At 38.3% G+C, this 21,752-nt stretch overlaps 1 protein-coding gene across 1 annotated transcript in view; it reads left to right on the forward strand.

The window, feature by feature from the left end:
- Positions 1-239: 239 nt before the first annotated feature.
- Positions 240-21,752, forward strand: part of FOCAD (focadhesin) — a 300,263-nt gene continuing 278,750 nt past the window's right edge. The window contains 4 exon segments of the mRNA XM_036260660.1: positions 240-367; positions 12,682-12,771; positions 15,192-15,266; positions 17,454-17,608. Of these exon segments, the coding sequence (XP_036116553.1) occupies positions 12,715-12,771; positions 15,192-15,266; positions 17,454-17,608 (287 nt within the window). The 5' untranslated portion in view covers positions 240-367; positions 12,682-12,714.

Raw genomic sequence — 21,752 nt, forward strand, 5'->3', positions numbered from 1 at the left:
TCTCAAAATATAATGATTAGCAATTACCATTTTCTCGCACTTGTTCATTAGTGTTGAAAACTTTCCATTGCAATTTCCCCATTATCTTTCCATTTTTATGAATCATATAGTTAGTAGGGCTCTAATTGTCTTGTCCTGTTAATTTGAGAATACAGGTGACAATTGCATTTTGAAGGTTTTGAAGCAAGAGCTCAGGCTAAGCTTGAGTTTCTAACAGGTGTCAGGATTTATTACAGGGTGATGAAACAGAACATACCTTCCAGATTCTGGTGAGATGTGTAGAAATCCTTAGGACCAAGAACTGGTAGTTGAGAAGCTAAGCAGGTGGAAAAATAAGGAAGATACAAATATTGGACAGCAGAGCAAGGTGGGTGACTGAAAAATATAGAGTTTTTTCTTTCTTTTTTCCCCTCTTATTTTTTAAATTAATTAATTTGTTTATGTTACAGATGTTTCTCCTTTTTCCCCCACTGATACCCCTCCCTCCCTGCCTGCCCTGTCCCCAGCTTTGTTGTCCATTGTTCATGGATACATGCATACAAGTTCTGTGGTTTATCTCTCCCCACCACCCCCTTCTCTGGGGATTGTCAGTCTGTACCCCACTTCCACGTCTCAGGAACTACCCCATTCCTCAGACTGTTATGTTCATTATATTCCATAAATAAGTGAGATCATGTGATATTTGTCTTTCTCTGCTTGGCTTGTTTCACTTAGGATTATACTCTCCAGGTCCCTCCATGTCATCTCAAAGGATAAGAGATCTTTCTTTCTTACAGCTGCATAGTACTCCATTGTATATATGTACCATGGCTTTTTTATCCATTCGTATACTGGTGGACACTTGGGCTGTTTCCAGATCTTAGCTATTGTAAATAGTGTTGCTATGAACATGGGGGTACATACATTCTTTCTGATTGGTGTTTCAGGCTTCTTAGGGTATATTCCTAGAAGTGGGATCACTGGGTCAAATGGAAGTTCAATTTTTAATTTTTTGAGGTAACACCATATTGTTTTCCATAGTGGCTGCACCAGTCTGCATTCCCACCAGCAGTGTACTAGAGTCCCCTTTTCTCCACTACCTCCCCGACACTTGTTGTTTGATGATTTGTTGATGGTGGCCATTCTGACAGGTGTGAGGTGATACCTCATCATTGTTTTAATTTGCATCTCTCTGATAACAAGTGATGTTGAGCATTTCTTCACATGTCTCTTGGCCATTTGTATGTCTTGTTTGGAGAGGTGTCTATTTAGTTCTTCTGCATATTTTTTAATTGGGTTCTTTGTCTTCCTTTTGTTGAGTTGTATGAGCACTCTCTATATAATGGAAATTAACGCCTTATCTGATGTATCATTGGCAATGATGTTCTCCCATAGAGTGGGTTGCCTTTCCACTTTGGTGGTTGTTTCTTTTGCTGTGCAGAAGCTTTTGAGTTTGATGTAGTCCCATGTGTTCATATTCTCCTGTGTTTCTGTTGCTTTAGGTGATGTATCAGTGAAAATTTTGCTGTGTATGATGTCTGAAATTTTGTTGCCTACATTTTCTTCTAGGATTTTTATGGATTCATGAGTCACAGTTAAGTCTTTTATCCATTTTGAGTTTATTCTTGTGTATGGTGTAAGTTGAGGGTCTAGTTTCATTTTTTTTGCATGTAGCTGTTCAATTTTCCTGACACCATTTATTAAAGAGGCTGACTTTACTCTACTGTATGCTCTTGTCCCCTTTGTCAAATATTAATTGAGCATGTTGCCTTGGGTTCATTTCTGGGTTTTCTATTCTGTTCCATTGATCTAACTGCTTGTTCTTGTGCCAGTACCAGGCTGTTTTGATTACAGTGGCTTTGTATTATAACCTGAAATCTGGTAATGTGATCCCTCCAGCTTTGTTCTTCTTTTTCAAGATTGGTGTGGCTTTTTTCGGGGCCTTTTTGGTTCCATATGAACTTTCGAAGTATTTGTTCTAGTTTTGTGAAGTATGTCGCTGGTATTTTGATGGGGATTGCATTGAATCTATTGATTGCTTTGGGTGGTGTGGACATTTTAATTTTAATTCTGAGAATCCATGAACAAGGTATGTGCTTCTACTTTTTTATATCTTCCTCAATTTCTTTTTTCAATGACCTGTATGTAGTTTTCTGCAAATAAGACCTTTACTTCTTTGGGTAAGTTTATTCCTATGTATCTTAATTGTGTTGCTGCAATGGTAAATGGAATTGTTTTTATTTTAGTTTCTCTTTCTATGAGTTCATCATTGGTGTATAAGAATGCCGTCGATTTCTTGACGTTAATTTTGTATCCTGTTACTTTGCCAAATTCCTTTATTAAGTCTAGTAAATTTTTGATGGAGTCTTTGGGGTTTTCTACATATAGTGTCATGTCATCTGCAAATAATGACAGTTTCACTTCCTCCTTTCCAATTTGGATCTATTTTATTTTTTCTTCCTGTCTGCTTGCTGTGGCTAAGACTTCCAGTACTATTTTAAATAAGAGGGGCGAAAGTGGGTATCCTTGTCTTGTTCCTGTTCTCAAAAGAAATGCTTTTAGTTTTTGCCCATTGAGTATGATGTTGGCTGGAGGTATGTCATATATGGCCTTTATTATGTTGAGATATGCTCCCTCTATTTCCAGATTGCTGAGCGTTTTTATCAGAAATGGGTGCTGCATTTTGTTGAATGCTTTTTCAGTATCTATTGATATGATCATGTGGTTTTTATCTTTCATTTTGTTTATGTGGTGTATCACATTTATTGATTTGAGAATATTGTACCAGCCTTGCATTCCTGGGATGAATCCCACTTGGTCATGGTGAATAGTTTTTTTGATGTATTGCTGGATCCGATTTGCTAGTATTTTGTTCAGGATTTTGGCATCTATGTTTATCAGGGATATTGGCCTGTAGTTTTCTTTCTTTGTAGTGTCTTTTTCTGGTTTTGGAATTAGAATTATGCTGACCTCATGAAACAAGTTTGGAAGTCTTTCTTTTTCTTAAATTTCTTGAAATAGTTTGAGGAGAATGGGTATTAGATCTTCTTTGAATGTTTGGTTAAATTCCCCCATGAAGCTGGAGGGCCTGGGCTTTTGTTTGCTGGAAGAGTCTTGATTACATCTTCAGTTTCTTCTGTTGTTATTGGTGTGTTCAAATTTTCTATCTCTTCCTGGTTCAGTTTTGGGAGACTATGTGTTTCTAGAAATTTTTCCATTTCGCTTAAATTGTCAAATTTGTTGCCGTATGATTGTTCATAATATTTGTTAACAATGGATTGTATTTCTGTGGTGTCAGTTATTATTTCTCCTCTTTCATTTCTGATTTTGTATATTTGGGTTCTCTCTCACTGTTTCTTGGTGAGTCTAGGTAAAGGTCCATCAATCTTGTTTATCTTTTCAAAGAACCAGCTCTTTGTTTCATTGATTTTTTTGAATTGTTTTTTTGGTTTCTATGTCATTTATTTGTGCTCTGATCTTTACTATATTCTTCCTTCTATTTGCTCTGGTGTTTTCTTTCTAGTTCTTTAAGTTTTGAGGTTAGATAGGCTATTAGAAAATTTTCTTGTTTCTTGAGGTAGGCCTGTAGTGCTATGAACTTCCCTCTCAGAACTGCTTTCACTGCATCCCATAGATTTTGTGTTGTTGTGTGATCTTTTTCATTGGTTTCTAGGAAGTTTTAAATTTCTTCCTTGATCTCCTTGGTAATCCATTCATTGTTCAATAACATGCTATTTAGCCTCCATATTTTCAAATGTCTGTGCATGTTCTTGTTGCAATTGATTTCTAGTTGCATGCCATTGTGATCTGGAAGATGCTTGATATGATTTCAATCTTCTTGAACTTGTAGAGACTTAGTTTGTGCCCTAACATGTGGTCTGTCTTTGAGAATGCCCCATGTGCATTTGAGAAGAATGTGAATTCTGTAGTTTTGGGGTGTAATTCTCTGTATATATCTATGAAATTCATTTGATCTAGCGCTTCATTTAGAGTCTGTGTTTCCTTGTTAATTTTTTGTCTAGAGGATCTATCCAGTGATGTCAGCAGGGTGTTGAAGTTTCCTGCTATGATTGTATTGCTGTTGATTTCTCCTTTGAAGTCCTCCAGAAGATTTTAAATATATGTTGGTGCTCCTATATTGGGTGCATATATGTTTACCAAGGTTATATCTTCCTGTTTGATAGATTCTTTCAGTATTATGTAGTGGCCTTCTTTGTCTCTAGTTATGGCCTTCATTTTGAAATTTATTTGATCAGATATGAGTATTGCTACCCCAGCTTTTTTTTTTTTCTTTTCGTTTGCTTCAAAATATTGTCTCCATCCCTTTACTTTCATCCTATGTGAGTCTTTTGTTGTGAGGTGGGTCTCTCGTAAACAACATATATGTGAGTCATGATTTCTTATCCAGTCAGCTACTCTGTGTGTTTTTATCGGAGTATTCAAACCATTCACATTTAAGGTGATAATTAATATGTACTTATTTATTGCCATTTTTGTTTAGTGTGGTTTTATTTATTTTTTCCTATTCTACTAATTACAGCAGTCCTTTTAGCATATCTTGCAGTGCTGGTTTGTTGTTAATATATTTCTTTAGTCTTTTTTGTTTTTTTGTTTGCGAAGCTCTTTATTTCACTTTCTATTTTGAATTATAACATTGGTATATAGAGGAGTCTTGGATTCAGATCCTTGTTTTTCATGACCTTGATTACTTCATGCTACTCCCTTCTGTAGTGTTTCTGTTGAGAAGTCAGCTGAGAGCCTTATGGGGTTTCCTTTGTAGGTAACCTGTTGCTTCTCTCTTGCTGCCTTTAGGATTCTCTCTTTGTCTTTAATTTTTGGCATTTTAATTACTATGTGTCTTGTGAGCCTGTTTGGGTTCTTCTTACTTGGCGCTCTCTGTGCTTCTTAAACCTGTATGCCTTATTCCTTTACCAAGTTAGGAAAGTTTTCTCTCAGTACTTCTTCAAATATATCCTCTAACTCTTGCCTTTTCTTCCTCTTCGGGGACTCCTATGATCTGAAGGTTACTATGTTTCCAGTTGTCCCACTGTTCTCTTAAGCTATCTTCTTGTTTTTTAACTGTTTTTTTCTTTTGGTTGTCTGATTGGTTGAGTTTTTTCTACCCTGTCTTCTAATTCACTGATCCGGTCCTCAGCTTTCTCTACTCTGCTGGTTGGTCCTTTCAATGTGTTCTTAATTTCTGCTATGCCATTCTTTATTCCTACTTGGTTGGTTTTCAATGTTTCTGTATCTTTAGTCATGGTGCTGATGTCCTTACTCATGCTGTTGAGCTTCCTCAAGATTATGGGTCTGAACTCTACCTCTGATAATTTGCTTAGCTGCATTTCTTCTATCTCATCTTTGATAGAGTTCTGTTGTTCTTTCACTTGGGATTTGTTTCTTTGTTTTACCCTTTTGGCTATCTCAGTGGGTTTTGGAGCCTGCCAAATTTTCCCTGTGGGTGTTGGTGTTCTGCTCTTTGTGACTACCTCTAGTGGGCTTGGATGGGCCTGGGTGGGCCCACGTTAAAGACCACTGTCAAGTCTTAGTTTCTTGGGTATATTTGCAAGCCCAGTAAAGGAACAGTTATCCTCCAGGTTTTTCCTGGAGGCTAATAGTCTTAGTTACTCAGTGCCTTAGAATGTAGCCCTGGTATTTTCCATAAGAGGCTTTTCAGAGGGTGGGATAGATCCTGGCTGTTAATGAGCCTCAATTTGCATTTCTTTGCCTCACCTGGGAAAGGCTGAATCTCCGAGGTGGGGGCTGTTGCTTTTCTCCACAGCTCTGGGAAGGAGCACACTGGCCACCATCCTTTGTGGCCACAACTCAGCAAAAACTCTGAGTGCCCTCCAAGTCCCAGTTGTCTGCACAAAGTTCCAGCCCAGTCTGCCCTCCCTCTGTGGTAGCACCCAGGTGAGTGGCTGTGGCTATTTTAGCACTTTGTCCTGGCTGTCTGCACTGTGGAGCAGGCTTGATCTTTATTCCCCAAGGGTGCTGCTCTCAGCTAAGACTGCTGCTGTCCATGGGTTCCCAGCCCGCCACCCTCTTGTGCTTCTGCAGATCCTACCAGTGTCCCTGGTTATATGGTCCTGTCCTCCTGCTTTCCTGTTGCCTTTTTTCTGAGGATTTGTCTTTATTTTAGTTGTAATTCCCGTTTGGTCCTGGGAAATTGCCTGTATAGCTTCCATTCACTCCGCCTCTATCTTCACATCCTCTATGCCTATCTTGTGCGCAGCTGGGTTGCACAGGCTCTCTGGTGCCCCCGCACCCTGCAGGTCCCACGGGTAACTGGATTGAACAGTCCCTTTGGGGACCCAGCTCTATGCCTATGTTATGGGCTGCTGGGTCGCACAGGCCTCTCTGGTGCTTCAGCACCCCGCAGGCCCCGTGGGTAACTAGATTGTGCAGTCCCTGCTGGGTTGCACAGGCCTCTCTGGTGCCCCTGCACCCTGCCGTTCCCATGGGTGGGTAGCTGGATCCCATCAGTCTCTCTTGGGCTCTGGCTTCCCACTCCTCTTGTGAGCTACTGGACTGCACAGGCCTCTGTGGAGCCCCAGGTCCCTCCGCTGGTGGCTGGGGAGTGCTGCTGCCTTGTGGGGCTCAACTCCTGCTCAGCTTTTGCTGTAGTTTTTGGGGATGGGTCTCAACTGCTGGTCTGTGCTTCTGTTGCCTGGGGATGGATGTCTGCTCTCCAGACTCTGTTGCTGGGGGTATATCTCGACTCTGATCGGGCTGCTACTATGAAGGATGGTGCTGGGCTCCTGGCTGTCTGCAGCTTCTGCCATCAGCACCTTGGGAGCTCCACTACTGTGCACTGGTCTGTGTTGACACAGAGTGTCCACTGGTCTGATGATGCCAGGTGCACTGCTGGGCTCAGGTTGCTGGGCCCTAGCCGCTCCCACTGCCTCCTCCCAGGGAAGACCCCGGATCTTCCACAATGGTGGGATCTCCCTGCAGGGCAGGGAGAAGCGCCCTGAAGGGCCGCCTACCGTGGTAGCCGTCTGCTCTGTCCACAGCACCGAAACCTTCTGCTCCGCGGCTCTGCACTGCTCGGGTTTGGTCGTCCACCTTCACGTCCACTCACACTCTCTCACACACTCACCCTCCCTCTGGTTCTGCCCGCAGCCATCTTCCGGGAATTTTCTTCTTTCTTTTTTAAAGGCGCAGGACAAAGCAACTAGGAGTGTCTGGAACATACCCCTGAGCCACAGTCTTAATAAACTTACAAAGTCAGCTCAAATTTATTGATGGATGCCCTGGCCAGTGTGGCTCAGTTGGATGAGCATAGTCCCAGGCACCAAAGGGTCACTGGTTGGATTCCCGGTGGGGGTTGGGGTACCTGCCTGGGGTTGCAGACTTGAACCTCAGTGTGGGGGTGTGCAGGAGGCAGCTGATCAATGTTTTCCTCTCACATTGATGTTTCTCTCTTTCTCCCTCTCCCTTCTCCTCTTTCTAAAATCCACAAAAATATTTTTAAAAAATTACTGATGGTGCCTGTCAGCTTTTCTATAAGCCATTTAAAACAAAGTAGTAAAAAAGAAAAAAAAGTCAAAATATGTGTTTAAAATCCTCATGCTTATGGTTCCACAGCTTAATTTGTGGGAGGAAAGAACTAAATGAATGCATAACTAACTAATAATTGGAACAGTTGATAAAATGTTAGAAAGAAAAAAGAAGCCCTAGATTTTATGTCTCAAACACAGGGTCTCTTTAATATGAATAAAATATGTATTTTTGTCTCTGCTGATGACATTGCTCATGTAATCTACCTTCAGGGTGCACTCTTTATAGCCCTGACTGACCCTACATTGCTGCTCTGAACCCTTCCTCTATAGAAACTTGGTAGTGGAGAGTGCTCAAAGTCATCTTTCTCTGACAGATAGACAACTCACACTCCACCCCAGCCAATTACCCTGCATAATTTCTCTGCTGGCTTCCCATAGCACTTGTGAATATAATTCGATAGATTTTCCTCTTGTGTTTCAGATTGTGCCCTTCATTTGAAGTTTGACACTAAATAGTTTTGTGTGATATACAGTTGTATATTGTTGTATCCTAGAGAAACGATTGAGAACGTTAAAAACCTGAAGTGCTTTATCTCTCTGCTGCTCCTTTATTATTTCTAGAGTGCAATTGATAGTTTTATTTTCTTGAAAGTGTTCTTATGGGTCTGAAACACCTTGACAGATAAGATAATTGCTTAAGTTAAACAAATGCTTTGATTCATGTGGAACTTAAGACCTCATTAAAAATTCTTTCTGATTTAGATTTAGACAACCAAAAAGGGCACAATGATAAGTTACAGCTAAATCTTTTAAAATCAAACACTTTTTTTGGTATCATGTGGTTTATGGAGCTTATTGTGATTAGTTTCCTTTTAGTAAAGAATGCCATGATAAAAAGAAATTGTTTGTTTTAAATGTATAAAGTGCCCAAAGGAAGTTGAGATTCAAACAAAGTAGGACACACACTGCACTGCCAACGCTAAGCGAGCATATGTATCTTCTTCTGAAATTCCCTGACAGAATATGATATTTTGATACCTTAAAGGGCCAAATTGTTGTGATTAACCTTGAAATATAAATCTCTAGCAGATGAAAGAAATTACTATTTGTAGCCCAAGCATAGCAAATCAAGGATGATATCAAATCATATTCCTGCCTGAATAGTGGTTTTGAGAATGCTTAATAACCATTTGTTTGGAAAGATAAAGTTACTATAGATTTAAAAATGTGTTCATTCTCTAACATGTCACATCAAAATAAGGGCAGTCTTCTGTAAGCTAAGGTGTTTGCCATCTACACTTAGGTAATCTTGATAAAAACAGTACTCTTTTACTCCATTGGCCCACCTTCTGGAGACAGTCACTTTTCTGGATGGTTTGGCCTCTTCACTGCCATAATAATCTATTAGCTTAACCAGCTGCTCATCTGGTCCCCAAAGCATTTTGGAATTCCGCCATTCTGGGTCTGGATCAGAGAGTATAACCCCACGTTTCTTTTCTTTAGCTCTATCACTGTTGACATTTGGGTAAGTCTATTCTGTGATACGCCGATAACCATCTGCTTCTCTGGATACTATACAGTCTACTTTCTATTGAATTAGATTAGATCATCAGAAAACTCTGCACTTGGATCTCATGAACTGAAGCTCTTTAGCTGAGTTACTGATTATACCCATGGCTTTATTTAGGGATTGTTTAAAAAAGAAGTAACATAAAATTCCTTATTGCTTATGTAATTAAGGATATTGCTTATTATGTATCACTCTGTATTCCATATATAAAGCCTAATATGAGGACTTTTTTTCAGTGTTTAGGGGCATGAAGGAGTTTGTTTTCTTTGATAAAGGATACTTGTCCAACTTTTAGGTAGTAAAAGATGTATAATTTACCTTCTTTATATATTTACCTGAGCCTGGAGGCACAGGGGCAAATTTGAAAGTTAATTGTTGCAATTGCATCAACACATTTTATAAATTAATTTAAACAATAGTCATTTTGTAAACCTGGAGTCAGTACACTATGGCCCACCTGCCTTCCATTTTTGTAAATGAAGTTTTATTGGAGCACAGCATGGTCTGTGCTTTCCTGCTACAGTGGCAGACTTCAGCAGCTGCTGTTTGACCCTTTACAGAAAAATACTAGCAATTCTAATGTAAGTAGTCACATGAAGGCATGGGCCAGACCAAACGCAATAGCACTGAAGGAATATAAAGCAAGGCGCTTGCTATAAGATTTGGCTACTTGGGGTGTCTGAACAGAGAAGATTTGCTATGAAAGGCATTTCCTCTTTAAATAGTGGGAACATAGAAGGGCATTTTATGTGGGAGAGAGCAACGTAAGTAACACCTCTTAGGAGAGAACAGATTTTGAGCATGTGGGACTATTTTGAAAATGGTTTTAGCCACAAAGGAATTAGACCAGTGGTAGAGCAGCGTTTCCCAATGTGTGTCCCAGGAAAGGCTGATTGTATAGACTATTAACAGGAATTTCTAGAAAAAACAAAACACAAAACAAAAGGGTGCCGTGATCAGACAAGTTTGGGAAACTGAATTAAGGAAACTTTCTACTTTAGAATCTCTCAGATTCTTTAATAATATGCACTATTATTTAGATCTGTCTCTCCAATTATAGATTCATATATTCAGCTCTCTATCTGGCGCTCCACATGGATATCTGTTAGTGCTCAAAAACTTACCTGTTCCAAAGGAATTCTTGGTTTTCCCTCACAAAACTTGTTTCCCATCTCAGTTGATGGCAACTGCATATTTTACTTTTGTAAAAAATACCATGGTAATTAATATATACATTGTTCTGTTTCATGTGTAAAATGCCCCCCCCCCAAATGAGATTAAAAATAAAGTTTCTTAGATCCAGAACTTTGGAGTCATCCTTGACCCTTTCTTTCTCCTATACTGTCACCTCGTTCTTTAGCAACTACGCTGGCTCTGCCTTCAAAGATATCCGGAATCGGAGCACTTCTCACCTCAAGTGCTTCCGTTAAAATCTTACCCCCTTTTCTGTGTGTGGTAGTTTCCTATTTCACTCATGATAAATGCAGTAGTCCTTCCAGTAGCCCTGAAGGCCTTTTATGATGTGGCTTCTCATTGGCTCTCTGACTTAACATTCTCCCCCTCCTTCAACCTGTGCTAGATTCATGCCTGCTCGTCTGGAACAGGTTTAAGCACTTTATTTGCTTAGGGCTTTTGCACTCACTGTTTTCTGTGCCTCTGACACTTTCCACAATCATTTGTATGGCTAACAACTTCCAAATGCCATCCTCTATAGAAAAGACCAACACTGACCGCCATATTTAAAATAGAAAGTGTGTTACAGGTACAGATGATGTATTGTGGAATTGTGCACCTGAAACTTGTAGAATTTTATTAACCAGTGTCACCCCAATAAATTCAATAAAAAGGGAAAAGAAGAGAAAGTGTGTCCTCCCTTTATTTCTCATTCCCTTTACTCTGTCTACTTTACTACTTTGTTTTCCATAGCACTTATCACCATTTAACATGCTACATTTTACTTATTTATTATTATTATTTTAAAAATTTACTTTCTACCTCTTCCTGCTAGACTATAAGTTCTGTGAGTATAGGGATTTTCATTTATTTTGTTTACCAAGGGAGCCTAAGCATCTAGAACAGTTTCTGACACATAGTAGGCACCTAATGTTTGTTAAGTGAATGAATGAATCTTCAAGATGGCAATATATGTCTCTACAAATTTTTTTTTTTTTTCTCCCTGTGGAGATCTCTTTTTGTGGGTTTCCCAGGGACACACTTCAGAAAATTCTGTTACGATGTCTTATGGAATTCAAAGGAGAAATAAATTTCAAGGAAGATGAGATTGGTGCAATGGGGAAGTTGAAATGTTGACCTTTTTTTTTTTTTATCCTCACCCGAGGACATTTTTCCATTTTTTGTACAGATAGGGTGGGAGGGAGAGAGAGGAAGAGACAGAGAGAGAGAGAGACATTGATGTGAAAGGGACACATCAAGTGGCTGCCACCGCACGACCAACCAGGGCCGGGGACAAACTGCAACTGAAGTACGTGCCCTTAGCGGGAACCGAACCCGGGTCTCTCCGGACCGCAGGCCGACGCTCTAACCGCTGAGCCAAACCGGCCAGGGCTGAAAATGTTGACCTTCTTAAGCTAAAGAGTAGATTTAGATAAGGAACATTGTTTGCGGTTGTAGAATGAGTTTCAGTGCTGTGAAATATCAAATTGAAGGGAGTAAAGTTGGACCTAGATGTTGAAGAAGAAAGCTAGGATAAATTATGCATTCAGGAAGGTTAGCTTTGGAAGAAAAGGAGGGAAGTAGTGAGAAAGAGCCTCAAGTTCAGTGCAAGGTACCTTCAATTTTGAGATCAGGAGAGCTTGGTTTTGTAGCCTGTTATTTTTATAAGTAACCTAGAGTACTGTACTGACATACATTTTTTGAAAGTTATGTTGTAATAAATAGGTGACCTAAAGCATCCATCTTTTTTCAAATGTGCAGTTTGGTGGGTTCAGTGGTGCATGGGAATTGGATAAATTGGGATCCTTAGGAAATCCTCTTATTAGTTCTCTGCCTCTGACTTATTTCTTGCCCCCCCCCCTTCATTCTTTTGCATGCTTTTGTATTTTATTTTGAGACCCCAGTAGGGATGAGAGGTGTGATGTAAATATTAAAAGTTGGTGCTAATTGCTTGCTGGTTCCTCTTTTAGGAGACAAATCTATTTTGATGTGTGAGTTTCTAGGTCTTTCTATACTACCCGAAAACAGCTCACCTCGGCTTTACACTTGTCACTGGCAGTTGGATTTGTGCTTAAACAAAAGCTTTGTTCAAAAGCGAAGCAATGGTTTAAACAGTTTTTTGAAAATTTGATTATTTCTCCCTTAGAAGTTTTGATCAATAAAAGAATTAATTTCTATTTCAAACATGTCATTTAGGCTTGAACTTTTGGATGGGAGCGAGTGCTCTATAATGTGAATTCATCTGTTTCTGAGTTGGGGGCATTTTGGTTTATCAGCCGAGGCATGTGAGAACTAAAGCGGTTAACAGTGAAGTGTATGGCACGGACTACTTTGCAGAGTTTATGCTTTGTTTCAGTGGTTGACTTTGGAACACATTACTTTCCTGTTATTTGAGGAATAATTGGTTTGAACTCTTTTTTCAGACTAACAAGTATTCTTTTGTTTTGGTTACAGAATCTGTACACATACACGTAAGAGAAGAAAAAAATGTCAGATGATATCAGGAAAAGGTTTGAATTTCCAAATTCTCTTATCCAGTCACAGGTAATTTTTATTTATTTATTTATTATTTATTTATTTATTTATTATTTATTTATTTATTTATTTATTTATTTATTTATTTATTTATTTATGTTTCATGGTAACAAATGAACCTTTTAGGTAGATTGTTAATTGAACTTTATGTTTTTAACATTGAATATTTTATTCTATATATAGAGATACCGTTTTATCAAACAACTTTTATATGAGTTAATTTTAACATTTATGTTTGAGAAGAATAAATATTAGGGTCGACCAATCTCAGCTTCTATTTATGTTTATTTTTCTGTTTAGAAATAATCAAACCTTGATTAACCCCTCGAATATGTATTTTTTGGTCTATAATTAATTATCGGGAACAGAAACAGATATATACATTTACAGATTATGAGGGATTAATATCTTAAAAGGCATATTCTACCTCTGTACAACTATTAAGAATATGTTTTTATAATAATGACATTTAATAAGTAAAATATCCTGGATTAAAAAAACTTCGATCTATATACTAACTCAGCAAGGAAATTATAGTTTATTTTAGAGAGTTTTTCAATTATTTGGGTTAAAACAAAGATGGCTTGCTTTCAGCTAACTAGAAGCACTGTGGTTAGTCAAGGTAGCATAATAGTTTACTGCCTTTTCTTATGAGAGTAAAGCTGAGGGAACAGCAGAAGCCTGCCTGAACACTTAACCACCTACAGCGTCTTGGATGTTTTCAACAGTTAGCTTCGGAGATGCTTGCTGTGGGAATTGACTTAGCTGGGTAGTGGGGAACCCTTCCATGAGGAGAACAACACTCCTTATGCAAGATTCCCTTCTGCCTGACTGGGTTGGAGTCTTATCCTGCACAGCACAGGTCCTTACCATGAAGAAGAAGACGAAGGCTTGGAGGATACTGGCCACAATATTTTTCTGTCTGGAGTCTCTTTATTTGCACAGATATTCAAGAAATGCTGATGTGTGTTACTGTTAAGTTATGTGAAAAGTGTACATGTATTATAAGATGTCTATTTAAACTATTCTGTTATGGAAAACTAACAATGTAGGCTGATGTATTCCTGGATTTTGTATTTTAAAATCAATTTAGGCTGTATTCTCTGATTTTAACATCTGTGGAATTGGGTTACATCTAATAATGGATAGCAGTAGTCATTATATAGTCAATATACATATTATGTTATCTGTGCATTTGTAAACTTAGCCATGACTCTCTAAATGAGTCTGGAAGAGCTCTTTCTTAATATAAAATAAAAATTCTAAATCATATGAAGCATTGTGTAACAGATTCATTGGCAGCTTGTGTTTTCCTTTCTTACTGGTACGTAAAAAATGATGTATCTTGTGGTTGATGGCCAGTTATATTCAGTGAAATATGGTATATTTTGTAAACAGGAACCAAAACTATTCACTGGTCTCCAACTCTTATTACTATTCTTTTAACTAGGAGGTAAGAGACAGTTAATTGATCTATGCTTAATATTTATGGAAATGAATGATTTGTATTACAAAACTGAGACCATTAATCATTGAGATCTTTAATCATTTTTAATGTGTGAATACAAAAAGAGATGAAGTACTGGGTACTGGGTTTTTATTTGAGCTTCTCTGGAAACTTTGCAAGACTGACATGTATTCATTGCAGTATCATACATTGGTCCAAAGTGCAGGATCAATAGTTGTTGCAGTTGCCAAAGTATTTCCAACCCACACACAGAATGGCTGCCATTGTCGCTAGTCTAGGTTCTAAGACAGCAGGGCCGACAAGCTAGGAGAATGAGGCTGAGGTGGTAGGAGGTAATGCTATTTATGTATTTATATAATCAAGGCGCCTTAGCAAGATATGAAAAAAATTTAGAGATTTATTAGTCTGAAAGCTTCTTAAAAGGCTAAACCCTTTGAGAAATTAACAAAGAAATTAAATCATGGAGCCCAGAGGAGAGAGAACGGTCATGGTCAGGGGAGGCCTGTGGGTTCCGATCTGCGTGGGCCACAGTAGAAGATGGGGATGTGTTTCTCCACCTCCATTAAGGGCATGAGGAAGCATGATGGAGTTCATTTAGATGCAAAGATGATTTTAAAAACTGCGGAATTTCTTATTTGTCTTATGGTTTCATGGATTATGCAATCTCAAGGTGTCTTCTAATATTAAGTGACAATAATTTGAACGAAAAATCCAGCAATTTTCTTGACGTCTATGAACTGTAGTTTGTTTATTGGGATAAAAATGCTTACCTTGAGAGTTGTTATGAAGATAAAAAATTATGTATGTGGACTGACTAATTCAGTGTCTTCTACATAGCACATACTCAATGAATTAGAATTTTATTACTAATTGTCTGGCATGCTCATATCAACTAGTATTGATATTACCTTCAAATGCACTGTTTTGAGAAAATGTATTCATTAATGTTGTTACTTTTCAGGCCGTGGGTCATCTTATTGCTGCAGTTCTAAAGGAAAATGGTTTTTCAGAAAAGATTCATCAATCCACAGATCAGGTCAGAGTTTAACTCTGTGCTTTTGTTCTGTTCAGATAGTGCTACCAGGTGGACCCCATTAGCACTTTTTCTGTTTCCCTCAGAGCTCGGGTCACTGTAGAAACAATTTGGAACCGTGAGAAGTGTATTGCCTTTATTTTGTTTATGTGCCATGATTTTCTTCCAAATAATTCAAACATTTAAAATGTGTGATAATAGATGCCAGGAATAAGATCTGGAGGGGGTGAGGGGAGTATTTCTATGATTATTAGTGAAAAATAACATAGGTGGAATGAGGCCAGGCATGCTTTAGAGACAGTTGAGAGGGTTACCTCTGAGGGAATATTTGTGTTAATAGAGAAACATAGTGGCTCTATTTGGACAGAGGAGATTTTTCATGCTGTAGATGGACCCATGTGTTGAAAAAGTCATGCATTGACAATTAGAACTGAAGGAAAAATTCTTATTGTGCACGGGGAAGGTAAATGCTAAGTGTTCAAGCAATGCCAGCCTCCTGAAATATATATCACTTGGGTTCTGGTTGACCAGTGTTGTGTATTTCGACATGATGGTTGGAAATTCCACTTAAGTAGGTGCTCTAAGGTAAACTCTGTAGAGAATATAAATGATGGAAATGAGATTCTTTTTTTTTTCCCCACAGAAGGAACAACTAGTTTCCTTTTTCTTACATTGCTCCAAAGTCACATTTCTTTACTACTTCTGCTGACAGGCTGAAGGAAGTGTAGGGGTATATTTCACTAATTGGTATTTATCTGGCATTTGTATGTAGTCATATAAATTAAGTTTGCTGAGAACCCTGATCTTAATCCTGCCTAGAATTACATTATGTACTCTGACGAATCTAGTGGTTTTACTTAAACTGCCAGGATTTACTGATTGTCAATCCCTGTAGCCAAATGTTTCCTCTCCCTTTAATAAATGAATGCTTACTTCCACGAGAACACAGCACTACCTGAAGGGACAGTTATTTATTTACTTACTTTGTTTTTCTGGCTTAGCAATGGAGTAATGACATTTGGAACCCTTTGATATTGTTCACACAGGTGAATCACATTTCCTTCTGAATAAAAAAAATGGAATAAAAATATTACTTTCCTGCAGTGACTGTTAACTAGATTCCTCTGTTATAGTGGGATCCTATCATTGAAAAGGCTCTCAGAACTAGCTACAGTAGGAAAGTGGACACAATAAGATGTTGATTTGCATTCTTTTAGTTATTCTTTGGGAGCTGGGAATTTTAATTTTTTTCCTCCAAATTATATGTTTTCCCAATAAATTATTAGGGGAAGAAAGGAAAGGAAAAGTAGTTTCTTTATGTGTTCTTAAAAAAAAAACAACAAAAAGCTCCAAACCATGTGTAAATCTAAATGAACTTCACCCACAATACACTTAAATATAGGTTTATCATTAAACCTTTTTTAGTGAATGGATCACGGGTTCCTGAGAAAGTTATGAAAGTTAGAACCTCTGCTTTTATAGAATTTCTCAAAATGAAGAACTTATATTTACCTATATACCTTTCCAGTGTTTTTCTGTGAAAGACAACAGATTCATGGTGTGAAGAGGGGAAAAGTCACAAATTTTGGGCAAACTGTTCTAGGCTTTTTTGGTAGCCATGGACCCAGCAGCTTGCGGTGGCCTGTCCCACTTCTCCCTCTTCCCTCTGGGCCCACTGAGGCAGGGACACTGTGTGTGTGTGTGTGTGTGTGGGGGGGTGCATACAGGTGATAGAGGTTGGTGGTAGGAAAGCATGAACATTTTCTGAAAATGGTATTCCCATCGAGGGTCTGAAGCATAGGTGTGATTTGGACTTTAGCTTACACTAACCAGTCTGCTGATACTGTTGGTGTCTGGTGAAAGGGCTTGGTTTAGCACTGTGCTAGAGCCAAGTCTTAGTTTTGATCTATTATTAGTTCTGTTGTGTTGCTCTAACTCAGGTCATACCTGTTGGCATACCTTATTTGACAGCAAATATACCAGATGAGAGAGAGTAGCTATATCAGAACACATCCATTACCTCTCTTGGGAAACTGACTTTAGATTATTCTACAAATGCAGAGACAGCAGCAGCATCTTTACATTGGAGATCTAGCCTACTGTGAAGGAACTACACTTTGATGCATGGCTGGGGGTGTGTGTGCATTTGCTTCTCATCGGAAGTGTTCTTAACCACTGGTTTGATTTCAGACTCCTGCTTTGAACTTGCTGTGGGAGAAGTGTTGCAGTGATAATGTCGTGGTTCGGACAGCCTGCTGTGAGGGTCTGGTGGCACTTGTTATGCAGGATCAGGCGGAGTTCAGCTATGTTCTCAATGGGATACTCAACCTAATTCCATCGACCAGGTACTCTACATGTTTGATCACTTAACAATTTAAATTTTTAGAAAAAAAATTCACTTATTTCCACTGAGGGTCAACATTTACCCTACTTTCCAGTTGTTGTTTTTTTCTCTTAAAATGTCATGCCGTTGATATTTCATGTGTGATGAGAATATGCTAGTTTCAACACTACAGTTGGATTTTTGTGGGCATTTGCTGTACTCAAGTTTTGAGGCTCTGTTTAAATTAGGCATTGTTCTTTTTTATGAAAAAAATAGCTAAATAGTTAAGAATTCACAATTGCAGTACAGTGCAAATTTCTGACTTGCTTTAAGAAAGAAAGTTGCCTGTAAGCAATACTTCCACAGTGGTAAAGTTTATTCACTATTGAAAATACTGTGGCATTAGTACATGTAGTAGAAAGTAATAGCACTAAACTCTTTAAAAGTACTTTGATTTCGACATGTCTTCCCCTGATTATTATCCAAGTAAATAATGTATAGTTTTTAAAATTTGTTTGGTATGACCATGTTTAATCCACTCAGACTGAGCATAGTGGAATCACAAGGGATAAAAGAGGCATACATCATTCTGAGGGGGTTAAACAGGACCATATTTGAACGGTCCTGTGGAAGTCAGTCTCTCTTGTAAAATACTCCCTGAAAAAAGAGACACCACTCTTTGCTTCAAGAAATGGTATTGGTCTATTTTGCCTTCTTTAAGTCATTTGGGCTTCTGCATCCTCCTAACTCTTAACCAGTGTTTTTTGCTCACTTTTATTGTAGTAGCATCAGAATTGAATACTTAATCTTTTTTTTTGCTTTCAGTGGAAGGGGAAAAGTCACAATCACATTGTTGGGCAGAAGAGTTTTTCTTTTTTTTATCCTCACCCGAGGACATTTTTCCATTTTTAGTTCAGATAGAGTGGGAGGGAGGGAGAGGAAGAGAGAGAGAGAAACATTGACGTGAAAGGGACACATCGAGTGGCTGCCACCCGCACGACCAACCAGGGCCGGGGACAAACTGCAACTGAGGCATGTGCCCTTAGCGGGAACTGAACCCGGGTCTCTCTGGACTGCAGGCTGACGATCTAACCACTGAGCCAAACTGGCCAGGGACAGAAGAGTTTTTCTATCAATCTGTGGAAGATGCCTTCCTGCGCTTGAAGTATATTAGGCTAAATAATCTCTAGCCTTTATTTTTATTTATTTATTATTTTAAAAAATTTATTTATTTTTGTTACAGATGTCCCCCCCCCCCCATTGACACCCTCCTCCCAATCTAGCTGCCCAACGCCAGCATTATTGTCTGTGTCCTTGTTTACACATACATGCGTAAAAGTTCTGTGGTTTATCTCTTTCCTCCTCCCACATCCACCTCTTCTGAGGTTTGTTAGTCGGCACCCTATTTCCATGTCTCTGGGTCTATTTTGTTCCTCAGCATGTTTTGTTCATTTTACTCCACAGATTAGTGAGATCCTGTGATATTTGTCTTTCTCTGATTGGCTGTTTCTCGTAGGATAATACTCTCCAGGTCCCTCCATGTTGTCTCAAAGGATAAGAGATATTTCTTTCTTACAGCTGCATGGAATTCGATTGCGTATATGTACTACAGCTTTTTTATCCATTCATTTATTGAAGGACACTTGGGCTGTTTCCAGGTCTTAGCTATTGAAAATAGTGTTGCTATACACATGGGGGTACATATATTCATTCTGATTGGTGTTTCAGGCTTCTCAGGGTATATTCCTAGAAGTGGGATCACTGGGTCAGATAGCAATTCAATTTTTAATGTTTTGAGGCAACACTATAGTGTTTTCCACAGTGGCTGCACCAGTCTGCATTCCCACCAGCAGTGTACTAGAGTCCCTTTTCTCCATACCTTCACCAACATTTGTTGTTTGATGATTTGTTGATGGCAACCATTCTGTAGGTATGAGGTTGATACCTCATAGTCATTTTAATTTGTATCTCTCTGATGATTAGTGACGTTGAGCATTTTTTCATATGTATCTTGGCCATTTGTATGTCCTGTTTGGAGAGGTCTCTATTTAGTATTGTGGCAAAAAAATTAAGATACCTAGGAATAAACTTAACCAAAGAAGTAAAGGACCTATTCATAGAAAACTACAGGTCACTAAAAAAAGAAATAGATGAAGATATAAGACAGTGGAAGCATATACCTTATTCATGGATTGGAAGAATTAACATCATTAAAATATCCATACTACCTAAAGTAATCTATAGATTCAATGCAATCCCCATCAAAATACCAATGACATACTTCACAGAACTAGAACAAACATTCCAAAAGTATATATAAAACCAAAAAAGACCCAGAATAGCCACAGTAATCTTGAAAAGGAAGAGCAAAGTAGGAGGGATCACATTACCATATTTCAGGTTATACTACAAAGCCACTGTAATCAAAACAGCCAGGTACTGGCACAAGAACAGGCAGATAGATCAATGAAACAGAATAAAGAACCCAAAAGTTGACCCAAGACAATATGTTCAATTAATATTTGACAAAGGTGGTAAGAGCATACAGTGGAGTCAAGACAGCCTCTTCAATAAATGGTGTTGGGAAAATTGGACAGCTACATGCAAAAAATTGAAGCTAGAACACCAGCTTATACCATACACAAGAATAAACTCGAAATGGATAAAAGAGACTTAAATGTGACCAATGAATCCATAAAAATCCTAGAAGAAAATGCAGGCAACAAAATTTCAGACATCACACACAGCAGAATTTTCACTGATACAACGCATAAGGCAATAGAAACAAAGGAAAAAATGACCATATGGGACTACCTTAAACCAAAAAGCTTCTGCACAGCAAAAGAGACAACCATCAAAATGGAAAAGGAGCCTACTATATGAGAGAACATAATTGCCAACGATACATGAGATAAGGGGTTAATTTCCAATATATATATGGAGTGCTCATACAACTCAACAAAAGGAAGACAAAGAACCCAATTAAAAAAATGGGCAGAAGACCTAAATAATCTCTGGCCTTTTAAATACCTTTCTTCACAAATCTTATTTTGTTTTCTTAAATCATCTCTTTATATCTTTTGGAACCTTGATTGATCTTTATATTCTGCTGTCTGTAGTCCTAAGTCCAAACCCTTTAGTGTACTACATACCCTTCCCAAACTACCTCCAGCCTTCTGGTCAACCTGCATTTCCTGCCGTGAACCCTCCCCTCTAGCTGTACACAACTGTTCCCTGTTCCTGAGCCTTTACATGTGCTCAGCCTCCTCTTGGAACGTTCTTTCTCCTTCTCTCTGTGACTTCATCTTCATCCTTCAAAGCTCAGCTCAAATGTTACCTCTCCTGCCTGGGCACATCCCTCTTCTCAGTTGGGTTCCTTGCTTTTTTCCCAGTATTCTTTCAAACCTGTATTTCTGAATGAGTAAGGATTTGATCATAGCTAAAATCTTATTTCCCGTCTTTCTTTCTGTGCGCGTGTGTGCGCGCGCACACACACACGTTTTTATTTTATTTATTTTTCTCACACACGTGCTTTTAGAAGGATACTATTTTCTTTCCATTTAAAAAAGTAGTTTTGAGGAGGCTTTAAAAAAGTTACGTTTTAATCTGTTTCTCTTTTTATAACTTATTGGATGACCTTTTGCAAGCCACCTAGATTTTGCCCTGCCCCTTTTTTCAAATGCAGGTAATGGTATTTGTTCCCTCTGAAATAGTTTCAAATGCCTTAAAATTCACAAATATAAATCTACTTACATTGTGTTGTTGTACTATTTACATTTAGAAGCAAGAGTATCAGTATCTGAGGTGGCGAGGGTAATGCTTCTGTCTATGTAAGGGATATTAGAGTAGGTGAGATTATACCTTTAATTCTAGAAGATGATGTTAGAAAATTATGCTGGTGTGAGATATTCTTCAGACATCAGTATAAGTCCATCATCACCACTGAAAACCGAAAAGCATAAACTTTGCTGATAGTGAAACAGCATCTCATCTGTATATATTATATAATTTGTCAATAACCTTGGAGTTTTTTTTTAATTTAAAAATGTATTTTTTGACTAGATAATACATGGTAAAAAATTCAAAAGGGTGTATGAGGCAAAGTCTCTTTCATACTATCCTTTTAAAAGTGTTGCATGTACATGTAACTGAAAATTTATGTGTGT

Source organism: Molossus molossus, unplaced genomic scaffold (assembly GCF_014108415.1).
Source record: "Molossus molossus isolate mMolMol1 unplaced genomic scaffold, mMolMol1.p scaffold_m16_p_14, whole genome shotgun sequence".
NCBI lineage: Eukaryota > Metazoa > Chordata > Mammalia > Chiroptera > Molossidae > Molossus > Molossus molossus.